Here is a 20,992-nt window from a genome sequence, read left to right as displayed (position 1 = left end):
GCCCCAGCCAAGGCCTGCATCAGTCATCCCTCACTCAGGAAAGCTCCAAATCATCCCAGAAACTCCAACACATCCTCCTGCATCCCTCCCTAGACCCTTCCTCCTATTGGCAGCATATCCTTCCCAGGAACCCCCCCAAATACACCTCCCAGACACTCAATTGAATTCCCAGTGCCTCCTCTCCCTGACCCACCACACATCCCCAAACCTCCTGCATCTCATCACAAACTCAGCATGCAACCCCCAGTTCCTCTCGCCTCGCTGCAACCCTCCACAAGCCCCACTGTCCCCCCCACAAGCCCCTCCCAATACCACTAGGCCTCCCTCGCTCTACTGCTCCCCCAAAGCCCTCTCGGCCCCACACAAGGCCCCTGCTCCCCAGTGCCCCACACAAGGCCCTGATCCTAGTGCTTCCGCCCAGCCTCAATGCTCCCGCCCCAGCCCCTCACAGGGCCCTCGGCCCCACTGCTCCCAGCCCCTCACAGGGCCCTCGGCCCCACTGCTCCCCCCCCCAGCCCCTCACAGGGCCCTCGGCCCCACTGCTCCCCCCCCCCCAGCCCCTCACAGGGCCCTCGGCCCCACTGCTCCCCCCCCCCAGCCCCTCACAGGGCCCTCGGCCCCACTGCTCCCCCCCCCCCAGCCCCTCACAGGGCCCTCGGCCCCACTGCTCCGCCCCCCCCAGCCCCTCACAGGGCCCTCGGCCCCACTGCTCCCCCCTCAGCCCCTCACAGGGCCCTCGGCCCCACTGCTCCCCCCTCAGCCCCTCACAGGGCCCTCGGCCCCACTGCTCCCCCCCCCCAGCCCCTCACAGGGCCCCCGCCCCTCTCCAGGCCGCAGCCCCGACCGCCTCACCAGTACTTGAGGATGGCGGTGACCTGGAGCGGGTTGGGCTGGTCGGGGTAGAGGCGGCGGCACTCGCCGTAGATACCGTGCAGCCCCGGCGGGAAGAGCGACGGGAAAGAGCCGGAGCCAGAGCCGGACCCCGAGCCTGAACCCGGCCCGCCAGCGGGGGGAGCCCCGCCAGGCCGCACGCCCTCCATGTCCCGGGGACGGCGCGGCGGAGGCGGCTGGTCCCAGCGCTGCACGGCCCGCTCCGCTCCCGGCCCGACGCGCGCCCGGCCCGGCCCGGCCCAAGCGGCGCGGCGCTGCGTTGCGGGAGGAGGGGGCGGGCCCCGCTGCCTTGGCGACGCTGAGTGACACGGAAGTTCCACCAATGGCGACGCGCGGCGAGGAGGCCGGCCGCGCCTCTTCCCCCCCTCCACGCCACGCCGCGAGCGCGCCCTCTAGCGGCAGCGGCGGGGCCCCGCGTTAAGCGGGGCGAAGGGCGAGGGCGGGTCCCAGCGAGGAGCGGAGGGGAGCGCGGGGTGCAGGGGGTCCCGCGGGCGTGAGGGGGGGCCTGGGGGGGCAGGAGGGTACCGGCACCTGGGTGGGCCTGAGGGAAGAAGACGGGTCGCCGTGGGGCAGGGTGAGGGGCAGCAGGCGGGCAGGGGGCCCGGCTGGCGGGAGGCCAGGGGCCGAGGCCTGGTGGGCGCCTGCCCTGGCCCCGGCTCGGCCAGGGGGCTTACAGCGGGGCAGGGCCCGGCCCGGGGCAGCTCCCCGGCCGCAGACGCCCCCTGCCTCGGCGCTCCAGCCCATGCACCGTTACCTGAAGAAGTGGGACTGTGAATTGCAGCGGATCGGGAGCTGCTTCTGTCTGACTTGGGCTGTCTGCGCAGCAGGGCCCGGGCCAGCTGGGCGTGAGGCTGGGCACTCACCTCGGTTCGTAACCCCGTGGTTCTGTGGGACCATAGCTGTGCTCCAAGACATGGCCAGCTAATAGTCTTACAACCCTTGACTACGGCTCTTACAGCTCTTGCTCCTGCTATCTTTGTACCTTCTCCAGTCTTTGCTGTGCCTTTATGCACCTTCCCATATCTGTGGGTACCTCAGAGGCAGCTGTGAAGCCATGCAAGTAGGTGGAAGTTCAAGGGCTGTCTGGTCAAGGATCTTAGCTTGTGTACTAAGCACACTGAAGATCTGGATCATTTCTGAGTTGCAACTACATCTGTGGTCATGTGAAGCTTTGTATGCATGTGTGGGCCAGCATGTGCTCAACAGTACTACAGGTTTTTGCTAGAGCAGTGTCCTGCTTTTTAATCAGCAGAGTGGAAAAAATCTATAAAGTGCTGAAAGGACAGGGTAAGTACTCCTGCTTGTTGCATTTCTCATTTAAATAGCTGAGAGTTTATTCTAAAACCAATATTCACAATGTACCTTTTAGATCGCATATAGTCAAGAAGCTGACAAGCAGACAAATGACTCTCTACTGAGAAAGGAGGTGAGCAGTCAGTATTCTCATGAATCATTGCTTCCCACAACGAACAATATTTCACTCCTGCCATTATTGTGACATACTTTTTGTGACATCTGCCCAAGAAATCAGTTACAGTCCACTGAGAAGGTAAATATAACAGTCACATATGAAATGTTGTATTGGCTGAATACACACATAATGAGTCTCTCCTGACATTTACTGAGATGATACAATACAGGTCTTGAAATAATTGAAACCCATCCATCCTGTTATACAAAACCCCCCTTTTTTACACTAGGTGAATGGTGAAAAACATTAAAGATAAATACCTGAGATGAGACTACCTGCTTGGGCTAAAGGTAGAAACTGCAGAAGAGAAGTCCCAGTGTCTGCATGAAAGATGTAAGACAAGACAGGTGAGCTCTGAATCAGTCTTTGTGTATGCTTACTGGCACTGACGTTCATTTTAACTAATTTCAAGACCCAGTACTGTTGCTCAGTTTCAAGCAACCATATCATTTTAACATCTTTTTCAGTCATCGATCATCCAAAGCGCTTTTAGAACATGTAGCAAACAGAAAACAACACAGAGTGTGCTGTTTTATGTTAGAATGCCTACTATGTGCGTGTTCTTTGTACAGAAACTTCTTTTCTCTTTGCCACACCTCAAAAAACGCAGAAAAACAAGGCAATACTCAGACAGAACAGATGCGGCATGACTGGTGCTCTGTAGAGATGATCCCATGAAACGATGGGACAGTACAACACTTTCATTAGTGATAGATTCCCTCTGAAGAAGGTGTTGTGATCATCTCTTCTCTTTCCCTATCAGAAGAATTGGGGGTGGGGGGTGGAAGTCTATTAAACAGGAAACCAGCAAATCGAAATCTAGCGGGTTTTGGTGGAAGCGCACAGGCTCTGGAACACAACACCCACCACGGCACCGGGGTTTCACGCTGAAGAGGCCGTTTACAGGCCGGAGGTGCTCCCGCAGCCGGGCCTTTTCCGCACTACGCCTCCCGGCATGCCCCGCTCCCGGCGCGCCTTCCCGGCAAGCGCCGCGCGGGGCCCGCACTACACTTCCCAGCAGGCACTGCAGGCAGAGGAATACATCACCCATGCCGCTGCGCGCCGCCGTTCTGCGCATGCGCCGCCGAGGGCTGGGCTGTTGCTCCCTGACGGGTGGCTGCGGCGGGTCCTCGCCATGGAGTCCTACGACGTGATAGCGAACCAGCCCGTCGTGATAGACAACGTGAGTGCGGGCGGCCGCGCGTCCCTGGAGCTGGGAGGGCGGGAAGGGTTCGCGGGCCGCAATCCCTTTGTCATCGGGGACGGCCGCGCCCCGCCCGCCGCCCCCCCCCCCTCGCCGGCCGGGCCGCCGCCTCGGGCCCTCGTACAGCGCCGTACGCTGCGTCCTCGCGGGCAGCCGCTGGGGCGGGGCTGCCGCGGATCGGCGCGCCGCGATTGGCTGCGGTGTCTGCCTGTCATCCGCCGGAGGGCTGCTGCCCCTCGCTGGTGGGGAGCGGCCCCCGCCACCGCCGAGATGCCTGTTGGCTGGGAGGGGCGGGGCGACCCCATTGGCTGGGGCGGCTGTCAGTCAGTGGGGGCAACCCGCCGTTACCTGCCGGAGAGGGGCGCCTCCCGCCCCGGTCTCGCGGGGTGTACCTGTGCTGATTGGCGGCTAGATCTGTCCGTCAGGTGGGGCTGCGCCCCCGCCTCGCGGCCCCGCCTTGTCCCTCTTTGTGCCTGGGGGACAATGGGGGCTGCTGGGCCTGGCTTTGGCCAGACTCCCAGCATGCTCTGGGGCAGGCTTTGGCCAGGCTCCCGGCATGCTCCGAGGGGGTCTGCGCTTCTCAGCTGGACCATGCTGGAGATGGTTCCCTGAGGCCAACACCCCCGGTCACGGGCCCAGTGAAAGGGGGACAGTCACCCCCAGTACCAGCCACCTGTACCCGGCGCATCCAGCCCAGCAGTCACAGCGAGGGAGTGCCGGCACCCAAGGCATGGACTCCGGTGCCGAAGCCTGCAGGAGGCCGAGCTCCTGAAGGGAATGCTCCCAACGTGGGTTGCATCAGCGTAATTTGACAGTGGGGTGTGGTGTTGCAGATGGCAGCTCATAGCTGATAATGCTTCTCATTGGCTCCAAGCAGACCTTCAACCTGCGTGGGTAATGCCTCAGTCTGAGATGAGTGAGAGCGATTGCATGCCTTGGTGAGGTACTTCTGGATCCAGTTCTGATTAGGTCTGTCCATGCTGGCCTCCCGAGAGAGAGGACCATCCAGCAAGGGGTGGGGAGTATATCTTGGAGGGAACCTCCTTCAGTGTTGAGTCACAGATTCATGCTCCTCCCTTCTGACTTACATTGCCAGCAATTCAGAATTTGTTGTTTCGAAGGGTCAGTGTTGCACTGCCTTCTTTCTCCATAATCTTAATTTCTGCTGAATCTTTTTGCCATGTGACATACGGACGTGCTAGCCTAGCACTTTTCAATGTATTACTTTTTTTTTTTTCTTCTCCCATAAGCTGAATGATGGTCAGTCTTCTGAGACCAAGCCAATTATTCTTCTGACCTCTTCTTTGTTATTGATCCCAGTTTATTCTTTGCAGCCTGAGCTCTCTGATACAGTTTTGGTTTTGTTTCTTCCCCTGGAATCACAGCAGAGAGACTTAAGTTAGACACTGAAGGAAAATATCTAACGGATATTTGAATTGACTATGTGGAGAAAAACATGTTATCTTCTTTATTTGAGACGTTAAAGAATAAGTTACGTTGATTGTTCTTACAAATGACTGGAGTAGCACTGCCCCTGTTGTGGCATCACATGATCAGCTAACCATTAAAGTTATTTCCAGGCACTCTGAGGATGACTTTGTTGTGTTGTAGTCATGTAATAGCAGCCTATATCTAATTTCAGCATATCCTGTCATTATTTAGCATAATGATTACCATCGCTGCTTCAGACCTGAGGAAGGGCTCCTGTGCCAGCAACTGACTGTCTCTTTTCTCGTTTTATCAGCTGGCCTTCATAAAAGCTAATTCTTCTTCTTGCCTCTCTGATAAATTAGCCCCCCCCACCCCATCCCCTGCCTGAACAAGAAGCAGAATGAAGCAGTTGTTGTGACATCTGCCTTTAATGCTGGCAGCCGAAGAGCCTTGTCGGTGACACTGCATTTTTGGTACTCTTCTGAGTTCATGCAGGATGGGAAGTGGAGCTGCACAGAGCAGGTACTGCTGTTCCTGCTGCCTCATTCCTGCATTTCCTCAGAGTGCTGCAGACACCTTTTCAAGGCTGTATGCTATCCTGTCTTACTCTCATGTGTGCTTATGTATGGGATGGTGGGGAGGGGAAATGAGATACTGATCTAGTGAACAAGCCAGACATACCGCCCCTGTGCCCAGTCCCAGTACCTCCCTGCCCTGCTCTGGATTCTTGGAGCCTTCCAAAAGGGCATTAAAATATATTGCTAAAAACTCAACAAGGAGGGTTTTTTTCCTCTTACCAAACCGTATGCTCAGCTGCATGTTTTCTGTAAGGGGAATGTTGTAATACATGGTGAGAGGTTGGAGCTGTACCTCAGCACACCCTTAATACTCTTCATTGTCTAATAAGTAATTTTCAAGAGTTGTGTTCCCATCTTGCACTCCAGAAAGCTCTCCCTGAAATAAATGCTCTGGAAGCCCTGATGAACACAATGTACATGTAAATAGACAGAATGGTTCAGCTGTGGCCTAATCCATTGAATTGTCGCTGTTTACATAAAATAGGAGAAAATTTGGCTTTGTAGTCTTAAGTGATGGCATTTTAAACAGCTGAGCTGTCAGTAAGGACTGTTCTGTCTTTGGTTTGTTCTTGGTCTTATAAAATGTATATCTAATAAAATAGTTTTACAACAATACAAAATGTGCACTCCCCATAAAAAGTACTACATGGCAGATGGACTGTTGGTGATTTCCATTTAAATTTGAGTCCTAAATGCATCAAGATGAATGATTCAATAACCGACTAGCTGCAGAGCTAGCAGAAGAGGCATGTTCGGTTACTTCAAGGTACTCACAAGAATTTTCCATGACAATCTTCCTTGACCTTGACATTTGACATGGTTTTTCTTTCTTCTTTTATTCTTTTGCTCAGATTAAAGAAACAAACCAAATAAAACATCGTGAAAGCCCAGCCAGGATATTTACTGGTGGAAGGACGTTAACATCTAAATTTTTTTTAATAAGAGCTTGTTAGCAGAAGTGAGGATGCATGGTTTGTTCCTTATTTGAAACAAAGATGAAAAAACAGGTCTTTACTCTAAATCTTCTGAATCACCCAGAGTTATTTCAAAATTTAAACCTTTTCCCCTCATTGTATAGGAATCTCATACTGGTCTGTAATAAATAGATTTACTCAGTGCACACATAACTTCAAAGAAGTAAAATGTTTTTAAGAATAATTGAATAGGTCAGAAAGTGCTGTCAGGTCTTTGTACTGCGGAGATAGCAAACAGCTGTGCTTGCTTTATTCCCAGGCACTTGGAAGCACAACTGTGTTGAAGTCCCATCCTACCAGCACATTCAAAACAGTCATTTGTCTTTGACTTCAGCTAGGAGTTCTGAACTACCGACACGTTCGGTTAACTTTGAACTTCAGTATGTAAATCTTAAAATGCATAACTTGCTGGGAGTCTCACTAGGATACACTGGGTAATTTTTGGCCTGGCATAAGACAGTTTCGATCTCTGTGTTAAAATAAGAACATCATTGTTCTCCTGAAACCACTTGCCAGCAGCAGACTGTGCTAGAGGCAAGATCAGTCATTATCTTGAATAAAATATTAAATAAGCACAATATTCTGATGTAGTTTTATGTTACTGTGTTTGATTCAGCTCCTTTGCTACAAAGATGGTATTATTTCACAGGTACAGAGTTGTTTATAAGCTATAATAAGGAAAATCAACAATAGTTTAGTTTTATTCCTTCCTTGGCTTTGAAGTGAATAGCCAGAAGAGAGTCTGTCTAAAGGGAGGTCTTTTTAACACTTCACAGGCCACTTTGTCACACTGGTACCTGTTAGTGCAGACCTTGGGATGCAACTGGAGCCGAGTCCCTCTTGCCCAGAGGGAGTAGTCCTGCCCCAGTGCCAGCTCTGGTGTACTCCTTGAGCCAGCCCGGCTGCAGGTGTTTTGTCAGGAGACAAGGATTCAAGTAATCTACTTTCTATACATTTTATAACTAACTAGGTCTGGTTTGCAGGGTGTTCCTGATAATCATGTCTTACAGATGCATCCTGGCAAATCTGACTGGCAGTTTTAAGGCAGGAGTGCCCCAGCCCTCATGGCAGATCACACACGCTCTGTGCAAAGCCCAGCACCTTAGCTGAAACTGCTGATGAAAGTAGTTTGGGAATAAGGCACTAGACTCTGAACTGGAGAGGCTGGAGCCACCCCACATTCTTTTCTGCTGAGCCTGCTCTGGCTGGTAACCTCCGGCACTGGAACGGGGCAGGCAGCTGGGACGGCAGTACCAGAAACCACTGTAGCCAGAGCTTGTCTGTCTGGCAGAGTCTCGAGCAACTCATTTGGCCTCAGCCTCTGAGTGAAAGTGGTGATGCTGACCTACGCAGAGGTGGCAGGGAGGGAAAAGTGGTGGAGGAGTTGTGTCACTGCTCATTTTAAAATGCTCTGGGCAGCCAAAATGTCTTTTTGGCCTCAGAAACAGCAGTCCTGCTGCAGAGCTCTTGAGTGTGAACAGGCGCTTCACAGGTCACAGGTTTCGTTGCAAACTCACATGCTTTGCTCCCAGTATGGAGTAAAGCAGAACTGCACCTCTTTCTGCAGAAGAGCTTGCTCCCATGATAGTCTAGGATTACCAGTGAAACAGCTTATCTGGGGAGCTTCTATGAAAATCTGCTCCTTAGCAAAACTTGGGTGTTTCTGCAAGCTGCTCATTGTTTCAAGATGTCATTCCCTTATGCAGGGAGATGAAATGGAGGAGGGGAAGGAGTCAGCATGGATCCGAGTTGATGATGGGGTTCCCAGGATACTTCTGGATGATACCGACAGGAACAGGAGCTGCGGGGCCAGATGCCCAGCACTGACTCCCTGCCAGGGCCTCCCTGTGGCTGGTTCTACCCACTCTGTGTTTGCTGCTTGTGCTGTTTAGAATGTTGCAGAAGGCTTTTTGGATTTGTGCCTCTCTGACTGCCATACCTAATCTCTTCTTCCTTGTCCCTTCTAAACAAGCCCTATCCTGTCAGCCGCTCTTCCTGCCTCCAGCCTTTCCCCCTGCAGTCTGACTGGCACCTTTGTTCTTTCCAGACACCAGTCTGGGTTTGTTTCCAGTGTCTTTTCTGACCACATTTCTGTGACATGCCTCCTTAGCATTAGTTTATCCATCACCTGACGTTCTTTTCCCTAGTGTCTGCTCCAACCTGTTTCACACAGTCCTTGCCTACTCCTTTCTCTGACTTTACCCACCTTGCTCCATCCTTTCCAAATCTTCTTCTGAGAGGCCTACAGCTTTCATCCTCCCTCTTTTAGCAGTGGCCCCTGAAGCTGGCAGGGTTCACATGCTCTTGCTTGGCTTTCTGGAGTGCTTTCTTCAACCCAGAGGGTATTTGAGATTGATAGAAAACTGCAGAGCTTAGATTTAGCCTCCTGCACCCCTAGCAATAGCACAGGGTATAAAGATAACTGCCTGTATAGAGTGGCACTTGGGTGTGTACCCAGAGCAGCACAAGGACCCTCCGGGTGCCCCTCTGTGCTTGTGCCATGTGTAATGTGTTGCTGCCAGGGAGGGTGCCAGTTACTCCCCTCTAGTGACCAAGCTGGCCTGCTGGCACCTTCCCATCCCCAACCCTGCCTGGAGCATCGGTCCATGGGGAGCTTTATTCCTAGTAAAAAGGAGAGGATTCGGCACTGCCGATGTACTTTGCTACTCCTTTAAAACTTGCAAAGATGACTGAATGAATGATAAGCTCATTTATTTATCTGTTGCTTCCACAGGGCTCGGGTGTGATTAAAGCGGGTTTTGCAGGCGATCAAATACCGAAATACTGCTTTCCAAACTAGTAAGTATTCTGCTGGTCTTGGTAAGTCCTTAGTACTGTGTACCAGTTCTTTGATACATAAATGGGAAGAATCGTTCAGTTTTGTAATTGAAGAAATGAGTTATTCTTTTTTTGCCTGCTGCACAGAAGCATCAGGGAGAGGAGATCTCTGCTATTAAGTACTATGAGATTTTCTGGGGGGACGCATCATAAAAGATGACATCACTTTGTCACGCTTAACACCCAGCCAAAGCTGTAAGATGCTTTAGTCGTGAGGCATGAGGAAAAGGACCAGGAAAAAGACAAAGCTGGGAGGAGAGGTGTGAAGACCTCTATATTTCTTTGAAATGTGGCCTGATGTCTTGATTCCTGCTAAACTTCCTTGGAAGTTTTCTGAGAGTTTTACTGGAAAGGGGACTGCTGGATCAGGAACTCTGCACGGTCACTGGCTTTTATTTTCAGTGGGTTGGGTTTTTAATGAGTATATTTGTGTTCTGAGCAATGTGCTCTGTATGGTGAGGTGGGCATGGGACTGCAAGTGTCTAATCTGAGGTCAGGCAACACTATGTGGATCTATCTGCTCAGACCATTGCTCAGTCTAGCCACATCCACCCCAGGCACTGTTGGAACAAAGAAGTCCTGAATCATCAGGGAAAGTATGGCCAGACTCAGCTGGCTTATATCCTGCCAATTCTGTCTACGATCTGTTCCCTTCACTGCTGATTCTGAGATTATCTTGGACCAAATCTGGATCTGTCTGCACCTGGTAGTGCCCCCAGGCTCCCCTATTGCTTTAGAAAGTACTGGTTAGGACAGAGGGGAACACAAAGTAATTAATCCTTCTGTGTGGCTGAGTGCTCTCCTCTAGAAGCATTTATACTCTTGCCTCTGTTCTAGTGTGGGGAGACCAAAGCATGTTCGTGTTATGGCTGGTGCTTTAGAAGGGGACATTTTCATAGGTCCAAAGGCAGAGGTAAGAAAACCTATATACTGCGTTTCTCCATATATCTCTGCATGCTGCTGTAAGGAGGGGTTGTAGCGCTTGTGCTTAAAAGGGCTGTGGCTCCTTGGTATCTGCATACAGATCTGAAGAGCAGAATGGATTGTCACTCCTAACTTACTGCAGACCATTTTCCCCAAGTCCTCCTATATCTTCTTTTTTTTTCTAGGCTACTTCTAGGTCTGTATGGTTACATCCCCATCTCTTTGACTGGGAACTTTAGAAACGGACCCTGCTTGGTTGCCTTTTATCTCCCTGGTGTGGGCAAGAACCTGGCTTTCCACAGTCCTGCTTTTGTCAGCATGCGTCCTATGGTCTCACATTTCTTGTGAGCCCTCTGAACTACATTGCCCAATACCACCCCGTTATGCTTTATATCATGACTGAGCTGGTAGAACAAAGTACCATTTTGATAGGTGTCTGTATGTTGGCTTGAAAAGCATTAGGATGGAATGTGCTCTGCAAACGCCAGACTTTCCTACTTGGTATAAAAAGGCCTTGTTTCATCTTGTGAATAGATGTTTGTGATTAATGTTCGGGGTTTGCCCTATATGTTAGAGATAAGTTGTCTTTTAGTGGAATCCAAAGTAAGTGAGTTTGACATTAAATCATAGTATTCGGAAATGTGATTGATTGAGTCTCTGACAGGTATGCTTTGTTGCCCTTTCTATTTGCTCAGGAGCACAGAGGTCTCCTCACGATCCGATACCCAATGGAGCATGGCATAGTGAAGGACTGGAATGACATGGAGCGCATTTGGCAGTATGTGTATTCAAAAGACCAGCTTCAGACATTCTCGGAGGAGGTGAGATACTGCATTACGGAATGGCACAGGTGTCATTCAGTGTGTGTATTAACACCGGGGGCCTGGGAACTCCAGGAAAGATTTGGGACTTTTCCTTTGCTTTTCCTTCTAAATCTGTCTGTTGTTAAATTAGGATCTTTCACATCCCAGGAGATAACTGCACAAGAAGTGTCTAAGCAGAATTCTTCCCCAGATCTGATGTTCTGGCCTGATTAAAAATCTGACTTTCAGCATTTGTTATTCACACTGTCTTAATGATTCTGCTCTAGGCCAAGTGCTGCTAACTTTTCCTGTTCTGCTTGGGCAACAGGCATATCCACTCAGCAGTCCCATGATTTGAACTGAGGAAGGAGAAAACCACAATTCCATGGTCTGGAAAGAGCTGACCAAAAATTATTAAATGACTGAGAGCAATAAGTTATATAAGTGGAGCAGGAATATTTCTGCCCGCTCATGCCAAAACTGTAGGCCTTCACCCTTTCTTAGGGTCTGTGTATTTTGGCTAATCTGGCTGACTTTTGGTAGAGAGTCATCTTGTTCATCCTTCATGGGGTAGGGTTGCTCACATAGTAGATTTCCTAACACTTCATAACTAGACCAGAACCTTCCTGGTTTTCCAACTTAATACAGGTTATTCACAGTCTAATACAGCTCAGTAGCTGAAATTACTCCCTCCTACTTGTCCTCTTGCACCAGTGGTTCCTAAACTGAAAAAATAAACAGAAAATTTCACGAACGCATGTCTAGCTGCCTCCTGGTTATTGCAGCACAGCTTCTTCTTTTCTTTACCAGCATCCTGTGCTGCTGACAGAAGCACCCCTAAACCCACGCAAGAACAGAGAGCGTGCTGCTGAGGTGTTTTTTGAGACCTTCAATGTGCCAGCACTATTCATCTCCATGCAAGCTGTGCTTAGCCTGTAAGTGCCATTCATCTTTGATCTGTGCTTGTGAAATGCTGCCGTGAAAACCATTTTTCACAAACCAAAAAAACCCTGTGGAAGACCACACTGGTGTCAGACTTACCCCCTTTTCAAGCAAGAACTGAAACTCAATTTTAATTTTTGTAATAAAGAGTTTATGGGAATTTGCTGAACTATGATGAGAGCTAGGGTTTTTTGGGTTTTTTTAGCCCCTGTTCATGTGAAATCTCTGCTCCCTGAGTTGACGCTGGATGTGCTGCATGCTTGTGGTCACTTTGAATTGCCTGTTCTGACTTGATTGTTTGCCCCTTTGCTAGCTACGCAACTGGGAGGACTACAGGAGTGGTGCTGGACTCCGGGGATGGTGTTACCCATGCGGTTCCCATCTATGAAGGCTTTGCCATGCCTCACTCCATCATGCGGATTGACGTTGCTGGCCGTGATGTTTCACGCTTCCTGCGCCTCTATCTCCGAAAGGAAGGCTATGACTTCCACACAACCTCTGAGTTTGAGATTGTCAAGACCATCAAGGAGGTGATTTATTGTCTGTTTCTGTGTTTGTCCAAGAAGGGATTTCTGCCCAAGGGAGGTTGTGGCTTTTGAAATCTAGTAGGAAGTGCTGGCCCACCTAGCTCCACACCTCATTCCTTTATCTACCCAAGGGATGTTGGGGCCATTAAGATAATGAAAGGACTGGAGCATGTCTCATAGGAGGAAAGGCTGAGAGAGCTGGGACTGTTGAGCTGCGAGAAGAAGTTTGGGAAGGATTTCATCAATGTGTAGAAATTTCTGAAGGGAGGGTGCAAAGAAAACAGAGCAAGGCTCATTTCCAGTGACAGGATAAGATGCACAAACAGAGGTTCTGTCTGAACATAACTTTTCTGCTGTGAGGGCAACCAAGCACTGGCACAAGTTGTCCAGAGAGTTGTGGAGTCTCCATCTTTGGTGATACTTAAAAGCCATCTGGACATGGTCCTGAGCAACCTGCTGTAGGTGACATTGCTTGAATAAGGGGGTGGACAAGATGACCTCCAGGGGTCCCTTGCAACCTCAGTCATCCTGTATTCTGGGAGACATATAGTCAGGGTTGCGTCTAATCCCTATTGAGAGGCTGTTAACGTGGAGATGAAGACAGGCTGATGGTTCAGAATCTGTTTTGTTTATCTGTGCTGCAGTTTCTCAAGAGTCTCATACCTTTCACTAGTGTTTGTTTACCCATCAGGGTAAGGGTCTCTGAAGTCTGTGGCAGGTAGGGAACACAAGTGGGATATTGCAAGTTGCTCCCCCTTACCCTTGTGAAAGAATTCACTCACAGCATTCACGTTTACAAAAGGTTCCCCTCTTCGTAGAGTCTGCAGTGTTTAATGACCTTAGAGGTATGCACCAGTTGGGAAAGGTGTGATTAAGGTCACTCGCAAAGCAGTTACCTTGGCTTCTGTTGTGGGCCAAGGGAGGAGGACAGAGGTGGGACGGAGGGTAGCTCGGAGCTGGTGACTGCTCACAGCATGATGCACACATGGATGAGTTGCGATCTTGATTTCAGCAAGGCTGTGTGACACTTGCGGTTGCCTGCACATCTGTACCTTCAGTACATGGTGTCAGTTCTCAGGGCAGTGCTGGCTGTGGTTGCTGTGGCTGATGCCTGGCAGTTGCTGCCATGCTGCGGGCCCCATCACAAGCTGTGGTTGCCACAGGTAGCACTGGGCTGAGTCAGCAGCCCGTGCTAGGGCTTCAGAGTGTTAAGCTATTCTTGAGCCTGTGACCTACCGGCAAAGAACCATAGTGGAAATCATGCGCTTGCTCTGCATGGCTGTAGGTCAGCATGGCTGGGCTGAGGGAGCAGGGCTTGTACTTCATGTCGCGGTACAGCTGAATGGCTTCTACCTGTTACCCAGAGCAGGAGACTTCACAGGACTGTAGGTTTTAGCTACTCTGTTCTACAAGTACTGATTGCTGAATGACAGAAAAAGCTGATTTGTAAAAATACTGCAGCACCTGTAGACCAGAAGATCTAGCGATCGGAGGCTTGCTGGAGAACTCTGTTTCAGAAGCAGCCTGTTCTGTACCAAGCGTCAGTTGCAGTGCAATTGCAGTGGCCTTACAGAACGGAAAAGAGTCTTGTATGCCTCATAAATGGCCAAGGCTCCCTTTGCATTTTGGGTGGTGAAACTATTAAAAGATGTTGTGCTGACTATTAAACACAACACCTTGCACCAGTACAGTCTCTTCTCTGGACTATACACTTAGGGAACAAAGAGCAGGGGAAAGTGAGCCAAGTCCTACTTTGCATACTGACTGTCCTCACCAGTGAGATTGCTGAAGAAGGGAGGAAAGAACCTGATGTTTGCTCTCCGACCTATACCTTTTGCTTTAAGATTAATTTTAGCTGCAGAAAGTGTTGCAGATTTCTAGGATATATGTGCTTGGAATAGCAGTGAGGTTTCTGTGATGTTGGTGCCATTTGTCACTTGATTTGCAAATCTGAGGGGTTGAGTGTGGCTTCTTAACGTTTGCAGCTTTCTTGCCTCTGGAAAAGTTTGGATTAGCAGCCTGAAGGCACTGTGGCAAGCACAAAGCTGAGATCCTGTACGTGGGAGTTTCTCAGTCGCAAAAGCTGCTTATGATCTATTGGAGTCTGTCTGAATTGAGTTGGGCTTTGGTTTTTTTTAAGAGGAAAAAAACTGGGGAAGAAATTTGGAGATGTTGAAAAGTCTAGAGGAGAAATTGCCTTAAAAGGGGAACCCTTAATACCTACTTCAGTGGAATCATTGTTCTCTGTGTTTTGGTTTACTGTGAGGATGGTCAAATACCCTCAGGTTGCCCAGAGAGGTTTGTAGATTCTCCATCTGTGGAGATACTCCAGACATGGCTGGGCATGGTGTTGGGCAGCCTGCTCTAGCTGACCCTGCCTGAGCAGGGGGTTGGACTAGAGGATCTCAAGAGGCCCCTTCAAACCTGAATGTTTCTGTGATTCTGTTTAGATAACTTTTTTTTAATCCTCAAATTATGACCATTTGGAATAACAAAGCTTACTGTGGAATCAAAAATATGGGGTGCTGGAGCAGTTTGAAGAGTCAGAGTATTTTGTTGCCTGTAAGTTTAAATGTAGGTGGGCAATAGGAAATGAGCAGCTTAATCGTATTAAGAAATTTTTGCTGTTAGCTATTAGCTGTTGTTTACCCTGTTGAAATGCAATGGTGGACTTTCTTTGCACTCCTAATCCATTGTGAGTTACCTGAACCCACCTGTATACAGGGTTAATGTCACAAAAGGTGTTTCAGGTGCTTGTTTTACTTTGCCCTAGGTAGTTGGGAAGTGCTCGCAGGATAGTTACCCCATGTGTGCTAGAGGGAGGTAACTTCTAAGCAGTGAGAAAGAGCTGGAAGCAAGAGGTGAGCAGCAGCTAGAGGGGGTGTAAGCATCCGTGATGTCTCTAATCATCACACGGAGCTGTAGCATGAATAGGTATTTTACCTGATGCAAACCCAAAAGGTTTTTTCTCCAGCAAAAAGTACTGTTGAAATTGGTCTCCCCAAAGGGATACATGGATTTTGATTGTTGGTAAGAAAAGTATTTTATTGGAGGCAATTTAATGTTTACCCTTTTCATCTTCTTCTCCCTGACTGTTTCCTCTGCAGCGTGCCTGCTACCTGTCAATAAACCCCCAGAAGGATGAGACTCTGGAGACCGAGAAGGCTCAGTACTACCTGCCAGATGGAAGCACTATTGAGGTTTGTAAGGACCACCCTCAGAGGATGCCTGAAGTGAAGCACAGGGTTTCTTTCCAGAATAGCTTTCCGTCTAAAGACGGGAAATGTAATGTGGTGGTAGGTGAGAGGGAATAACTTTAAAAGAGCAGAACTCATTCCAGGCTGTTGACTGGGCACTAGAATTTTTAGGGGAAGAAAAGATTGTTAGGAACCTCACAACTACTACTAGAATCCTGGGTAAGGATGCAGCATGACCATGGGGGCTCCGAGCTGTTTGAGTGCAGGCTCTGATCTAGCAAATCTTTATGGAGATCAGGTACGAGTGTGGGTAGTTATCAGCTCACTAAATTCAGCAGTGGTTTTGTATGTGGCTTTTGTCCTGCCTAGAGGGGCCGAAACAATTGCTTTGAAGAGTGAGTTTGGACTGCTCCTCAAAGACTGAGCCCCTTATGGAATGGTTGAAGGAAGGGAAATACAGGTCTTGGTTCCAGCGCCAGGGATGGATCTGCTGCTCCCTTTTCTGCCTGCTGTATGGGGCTGAGCAAGCTTCAATCTCTTTAATCTGCAAAGGGAAATAGAGCCTTTTCCAGCAGCAGTATGCCAGACTGGCATTCACTTGGGAGCTAGTGATGCAGCGTGAATGTCCAGGAAACTTTGTTACTCTGAAAGTTTCACCTAAGAAAGGCCCAAACTGCAGGCAGTGAACAGAGCCACACTTAGCTCCCTTCCCCTCTGTACTAACTTCTTCCCTTGCAGATTGGCCCTGCCCGTTTTCGAGCCCCGGAGCTGCTGTTCCGGCCAGACCTGATAGGGGAGGAATGTGAAGGACTCCACGAGGTGCTTGTTTTTGCCATTCAAAAATCAGACATGGACCTGAGGCGAACGCTGTTCTCCAACATCGTGCTGTCTGGAGGCTCCACGCTTTTCAAAGGTTCATGCCTCTCCTCTTTTGGTGGGCTGTGACATACATGGTGTCTTGTTTCCTTCTTGTGTGGAAACCGGAAAGATAACCTAGATCGCGCTCAAACTTGTCCTGTGGGGTGAGGGCTGTGGGAACTCTGCTCTCTCAGGGCAGGTTACTGTCTCATTTTCTGTGTCCTGGTCATACCCTTCTAGATATGCAAGACGCCTGGGCCCTTGTACATCACTTTCTGGGCTTGAAGGGCTTTGATGTTTTCTTCCTATCACTCTCTCTGTGTCAGGACTGAATCGCTGCATTCATTCCTGCTGCTGTAGTTCAGGGTGGTACTAAAAGGCTCTTGCACACCAGAGACCTTAGGTGATGCGAGTCCAGCAGCTGTGGTACTGCATGAAGCATCAGCTATGTATATGCAAAAAGCTTTCTACCCATCCCCTCAGGGCTCTGTTGGTCCCCATCAGCTTAAAGACATCCTCTGCCAGAACCTGTCACCCTGTTACCCACAGGTGGACATCTCCAGATAGATCCTTGTCTTCCTGTTCAAACCCAGCTCCCCTGTACAAATGGGCTGGGCACAGGAGGAATGCCCAGGGAAGGAAGTGGTCCTAGCTGGAAATCTTGTTTGCTCGTCTCAAGTTGCTGCTGGAGGGATAGAGCCTGTTGTGCCAGTGTCTGAGGTCTCCAAGTGAGACAAAATCCCGTTGCCTCGCTGACTGTGTTCTGTGTCTGTCCAAACTGGTCTCTCTGTGAGATCTGGAGTGGGATATTTGAATAGGATTGCATGGGACATGTCCACATAGTTAGTAGATGGAACTTGGGATTTTGCTGAGGGCTCACACTACACATTTTCTGTCTTGTGTAGGCTTTGGTGACAGGCTGTTGAGTGAAGTGAAGAAACTAGCTCCGAAGGACGTCAAAATAAGGGTAGGAGCAATCTCTTCTGTGTTTATCATGTACTACGTGTGTTGTTCTGTGGCCTTTAAAGAACCATGCTGAGAGTGCAGCTGCCATTTGCTTCAAACCAGAAATTACTTACCTGAGACAGCCCAGCAGTATTTGCTGTTGTGATGAAAACCTGTTTGGTTTCATCACTGAGAAGGTGCCTCCTCTGACACTTGACCCCTGTCCAGGACCCTGGACCACAGCGGCTGTTTTGGCAGAGGCTGTTGGGTGCCTTTTTGGTAGGAGAGATCACACCCGTGTTTGCTGCTGTTAGCTGTAGTGAAATGGGAGCAGCGTGCCAGGAGGAGCAGAGTGGAGCTTGGGAAGGTACTGACTGATTCTGTCTTTCTCCCAGATATCGGCTCCTCAGGAGAGATTGTATTCCACATGGATTGGGTACGTACTGCACACTGACACGTCTCGCTGTGGGATGAGGGCCGGGGAGTCACAGCCTGTTAGCCCTCACACTGTTGTCCCTTCTGGTCCAGCGCATCAGGAGGGTTTCGCTGTTCAGCTGCTTGATGCTCAGCATGTTACTGGAGCAGGAATCAGAGGGTCGTTTGGGAGGGGGCGGCTGGCGCCAGGCTCTGTAATGCCAGCACCTTCCAGGCTAAGAGGAGAGGAAGTGACTGTCTAGAGTGTTTCTGTTGTGGATAACTGGGAGCCTCAGCACCTTTCTGACCTGGGGAAGTGTCTAGCAACAGAAACAGCTCTCCCCTGCAGGGATATAATGAGAGTGCCCCCGGATTTTCCTTTAACCCATAACGTGCCTGTCTCTCCCCAGTGGCTCTATCCTGGCCTCACTGGACACCTTTAAGAAAATGTGGGTTTCGAAAAAGGAATATGAAGAAGACGGAGCTCGTGCCATCCACCGAAAGACCTTCTAGCCCTGGGACCTGTCCTCAGTCTCCTTGAAGACTCACTTCAGTTCTAAACTCGCTTTTCTGAGTCCGAGTGTCTGAGAGCTGCCTGTGTGTGTGTGTGTGTGCGCCAGCATGCCCCGATGTCACTGAGCAAAGACAACAGCAGCAGGAGGGTTGTATTAGTACTACTAACTTCTTATTTTTTTATTTTATTTTTGTTGTGGTTTTTTTTTAATGGAAAGGAGAACATACCAATCTGAATTTCTCCAAAATGGCTCATTCCTTTTTCATTTCAGTCCCTTAATTTCTGTATCGCAATCACGTTTGTCACTGTAAAACAAACAAGCAAGCAAAAACAAAGGGAACAGCTTATAGAAACTGCCTAGCAAGCCAGAAGGGAACCAACCACTGCAGACTGCTCGTGCAGGCTTTCGTCAGCCCAGCTGCGATGCCTGGATCATCTGGAAACATAGCTGAGGCCCCATAGCTACTTTCTTCCTCAGCAGTGTCTTCACCATCAGTAGGTTTTGGAAGTTGTTTTTAATACATTTTTTATTAAGAGAAAGCACATTCTCAACAGTTAAGCCCATTTGCCCCCACTGGTTTTGGTGTGTGAGTGTGCGTATGTGTGCGTAACTTCTTAGCCTGATGTGTGGGTCTGCACCACAGCTGGAGAAGTTGGTGATAGGACTTAGTTTGTATTGCATGGAGTAGAACAAAGCAAATCTAATCAGCTGTCGTTGTACTAGACGGTTACTCTCTCGTACCTTGTTTTAAATACCTTTTCTCCTCTGGAAGCAAGTGCCCTGGAATGGGGGTGAAGGCACTTGTGTGTTCCCCTTCAACCTGCCAAGATTTACAGTGCTGAGTTCTCATGTTCTTTCTCTGTAAAGAGTCCAGGCTGTTTCCCTCCTTCCTGCCACGTCAGGGCAAAGGGAGCATGTGTTTGCAGCCAGGCATAACTCTTGTGTACTTTATCCATTCTGGGGCAAAATAATAATTGGAAAGGTGCATTGTAATGTAAGAATTGTTTTATTTATTGAAATGTCTGAAGATATCTCAAATACTGACCACAGCACCTGGGAATTACGCTTTGGGTCTTCTTTGAATGCCAGCTGTCTATTGTTTGATGTTGACACTGCATACAGCACACATGCTTAGCCGAATAGCCAGCCAGCCCTGCGACACCACCCAGTAACTGCTCTTTAGGGAGTATGGCTGTTCTCGATGAATATGCTAAATGAGAGGACGATAAACTACCAGGACGTTGGTGTGAGCAGCAGGTTTGCGAGCAGGAAGCTGTTGCAATGGCTGTGTTCTACTGTACAGCATATGCCTTTCCGCTCCCCTGGCGGCTCCTTTGCCATGGTGTAAAGCTCTTGCCTCGTAAAAGCTCTACTGCTTTTACAGCCACGGGCAGGCCTACAGACCTGCTTGTGTTGGGGCATGCCACCGTTTCCCCTTGAAGTTTTTCTTACGCATTATTTGGTGCTCTCTTGGGTTTTTTTCCCCTTGTTAATTTTCTGCCGTACCTGGCAGTAGCAGTGGAGCTGGAGTTGCTCGGTGGCAGTTCCTCCGTTCCCCTCCCCCTGTTCGTTGCCATGCATCACCGCGGGGTCACTCTCAAGCGCAGAGGTGGGGTGAGAGCTGGAGGGCTGCTGCATTGCCCCAGCTGAGATGAATGTAAGCAGCGTGTTGTACCTGTGGGAACCATGATCTCAGGGCTCACCACTGGGCTTGGAGAGGCTGTTGGCAGGTGTGGTAGCGGTTTCTTCCCAGCTGAGGCCACGTGGTTCTTCACCTACCCCACTCAGAGCAGACTGTTTTTGAAGCAAGAACCTGTCAGGTAGAGAAGAGCCAACAATGCTCAGCCTTCTGCTGGAAAATCGGTTGCATTCTTGCTGGTGTGCTGCAGTATGCAGAGGGGAAGCAGCAAAACCCCTCAGTTCAGTTACCACATGCCCCAGGCAGTGCCAGTGCTCCTCCCTCCCCCCGCAGCCCCTCTGCTGGCCTTGCAGAAGCAGCAGTGCTCCATTTTGTAACCTGCAGTGACCGGACAGAAAGGTGCCGTCACCAATCTAGCATTTGTTTGATCTGCCTGACTGTTCCCTTGCACACTGTCCAAACCATGTTGCCTGGTGGTGCCCAGCATACTTAAATAAAGTCATTCATATACAACCCTCAAGTCTCCTGGCCTCATCTTCCCATATTTGCAATTTTAAGGAGATAACTTGTGTTCTTCTCTTGCCTGCGCAGAATCGTTGCTGGCCAGTCTGCAAGGAGACACCATCTGTGGTCTAGGATTGCATTCCTGGGCTGCAGCCGTGGTCTGCACCGGTGGTGTCCAAAGCTACTCTCAGCAACTGTTACCTCCCTTTGTCGCTGCAGACAGGTGGAGGGCAGCCCTGGCTGAGCAAGGGTGATGGGAGCAACGCCACTGTCATCATGAGACAAGCTGGTGCCCGCCCAGGCGCTGACGGAGAACTAACACAGCAAGCTTTGCTGC

General features: G+C 49.8%; 2 protein-coding genes across 6 annotated transcripts in view; one reads left to right on the top strand and one right to left on the bottom strand.

Moving 5' to 3' along the window:
* The window catches only part of SUFU (SUFU negative regulator of hedgehog signaling), a 95,435-nt gene extending 94,270 nt beyond the window's left edge, over positions 1 to 1,165 (bottom strand). For 2 of the 4 annotated variants that reach the window (XM_055810665.1, XM_055810714.1), the window contains exon 1: positions 853 to 1,165. In XM_055810665.1, the coding sequence (XP_055666640.1) occupies positions 853 to 1,040 (188 nt within the window). In that variant the 5' untranslated portion in view covers positions 1,041 to 1,165. The remainder of the gene's footprint in view (positions 1 to 852) is intronic. The other 2 variants (XM_055810776.1, XM_055810841.1) reach the window with 2 other exon arrangements.
* Positions 1,166 to 3,396: 2,231 nt separating this feature from the next.
* ACTR1A (actin related protein 1A) lies at positions 3,397 to 20,664 on the top strand. 2 transcript variants are annotated; one of them, XM_005238969.3, is made up of 11 exons: positions 3,397 to 3,545; positions 9,284 to 9,348; positions 10,225 to 10,300; positions 11,007 to 11,132; positions 11,925 to 12,049; positions 12,370 to 12,586; positions 15,691 to 15,783; positions 16,519 to 16,693; positions 17,544 to 17,605; positions 17,979 to 18,019; positions 18,408 to 20,664. In XM_005238969.3, exons 1-11 carry the CDS (start codon positions 3,498 to 3,500, stop codon positions 18,508 to 18,510), a joined length of 1,131 nt encoding a protein of 376 aa, XP_005239026.1. In that variant the 5' UTR covers positions 3,397 to 3,497; the 3' UTR covers positions 18,511 to 20,664. The 2 variants fall into 2 exon arrangements, with proteins under 2 accessions (XP_005239026.1, XP_027644668.1); XM_027788867.2 differs by lacking the exon at positions 10,225 to 10,300 and having other exon boundaries at positions 3,486 to 3,545.
* Positions 20,665 to 20,992: the final 328 nt, after the last annotated feature.

Source organism: Falco peregrinus, chromosome 1 (assembly GCF_023634155.1).
Source record: "Falco peregrinus isolate bFalPer1 chromosome 1, bFalPer1.pri, whole genome shotgun sequence".
Taxonomy (NCBI): domain Eukaryota; kingdom Metazoa; phylum Chordata; class Aves; order Falconiformes; family Falconidae; genus Falco; species Falco peregrinus.
The sequence above is the reverse complement of the archived record's forward strand: the minus strand, read 5'-3'. Positions and strand labels throughout refer to the sequence as shown.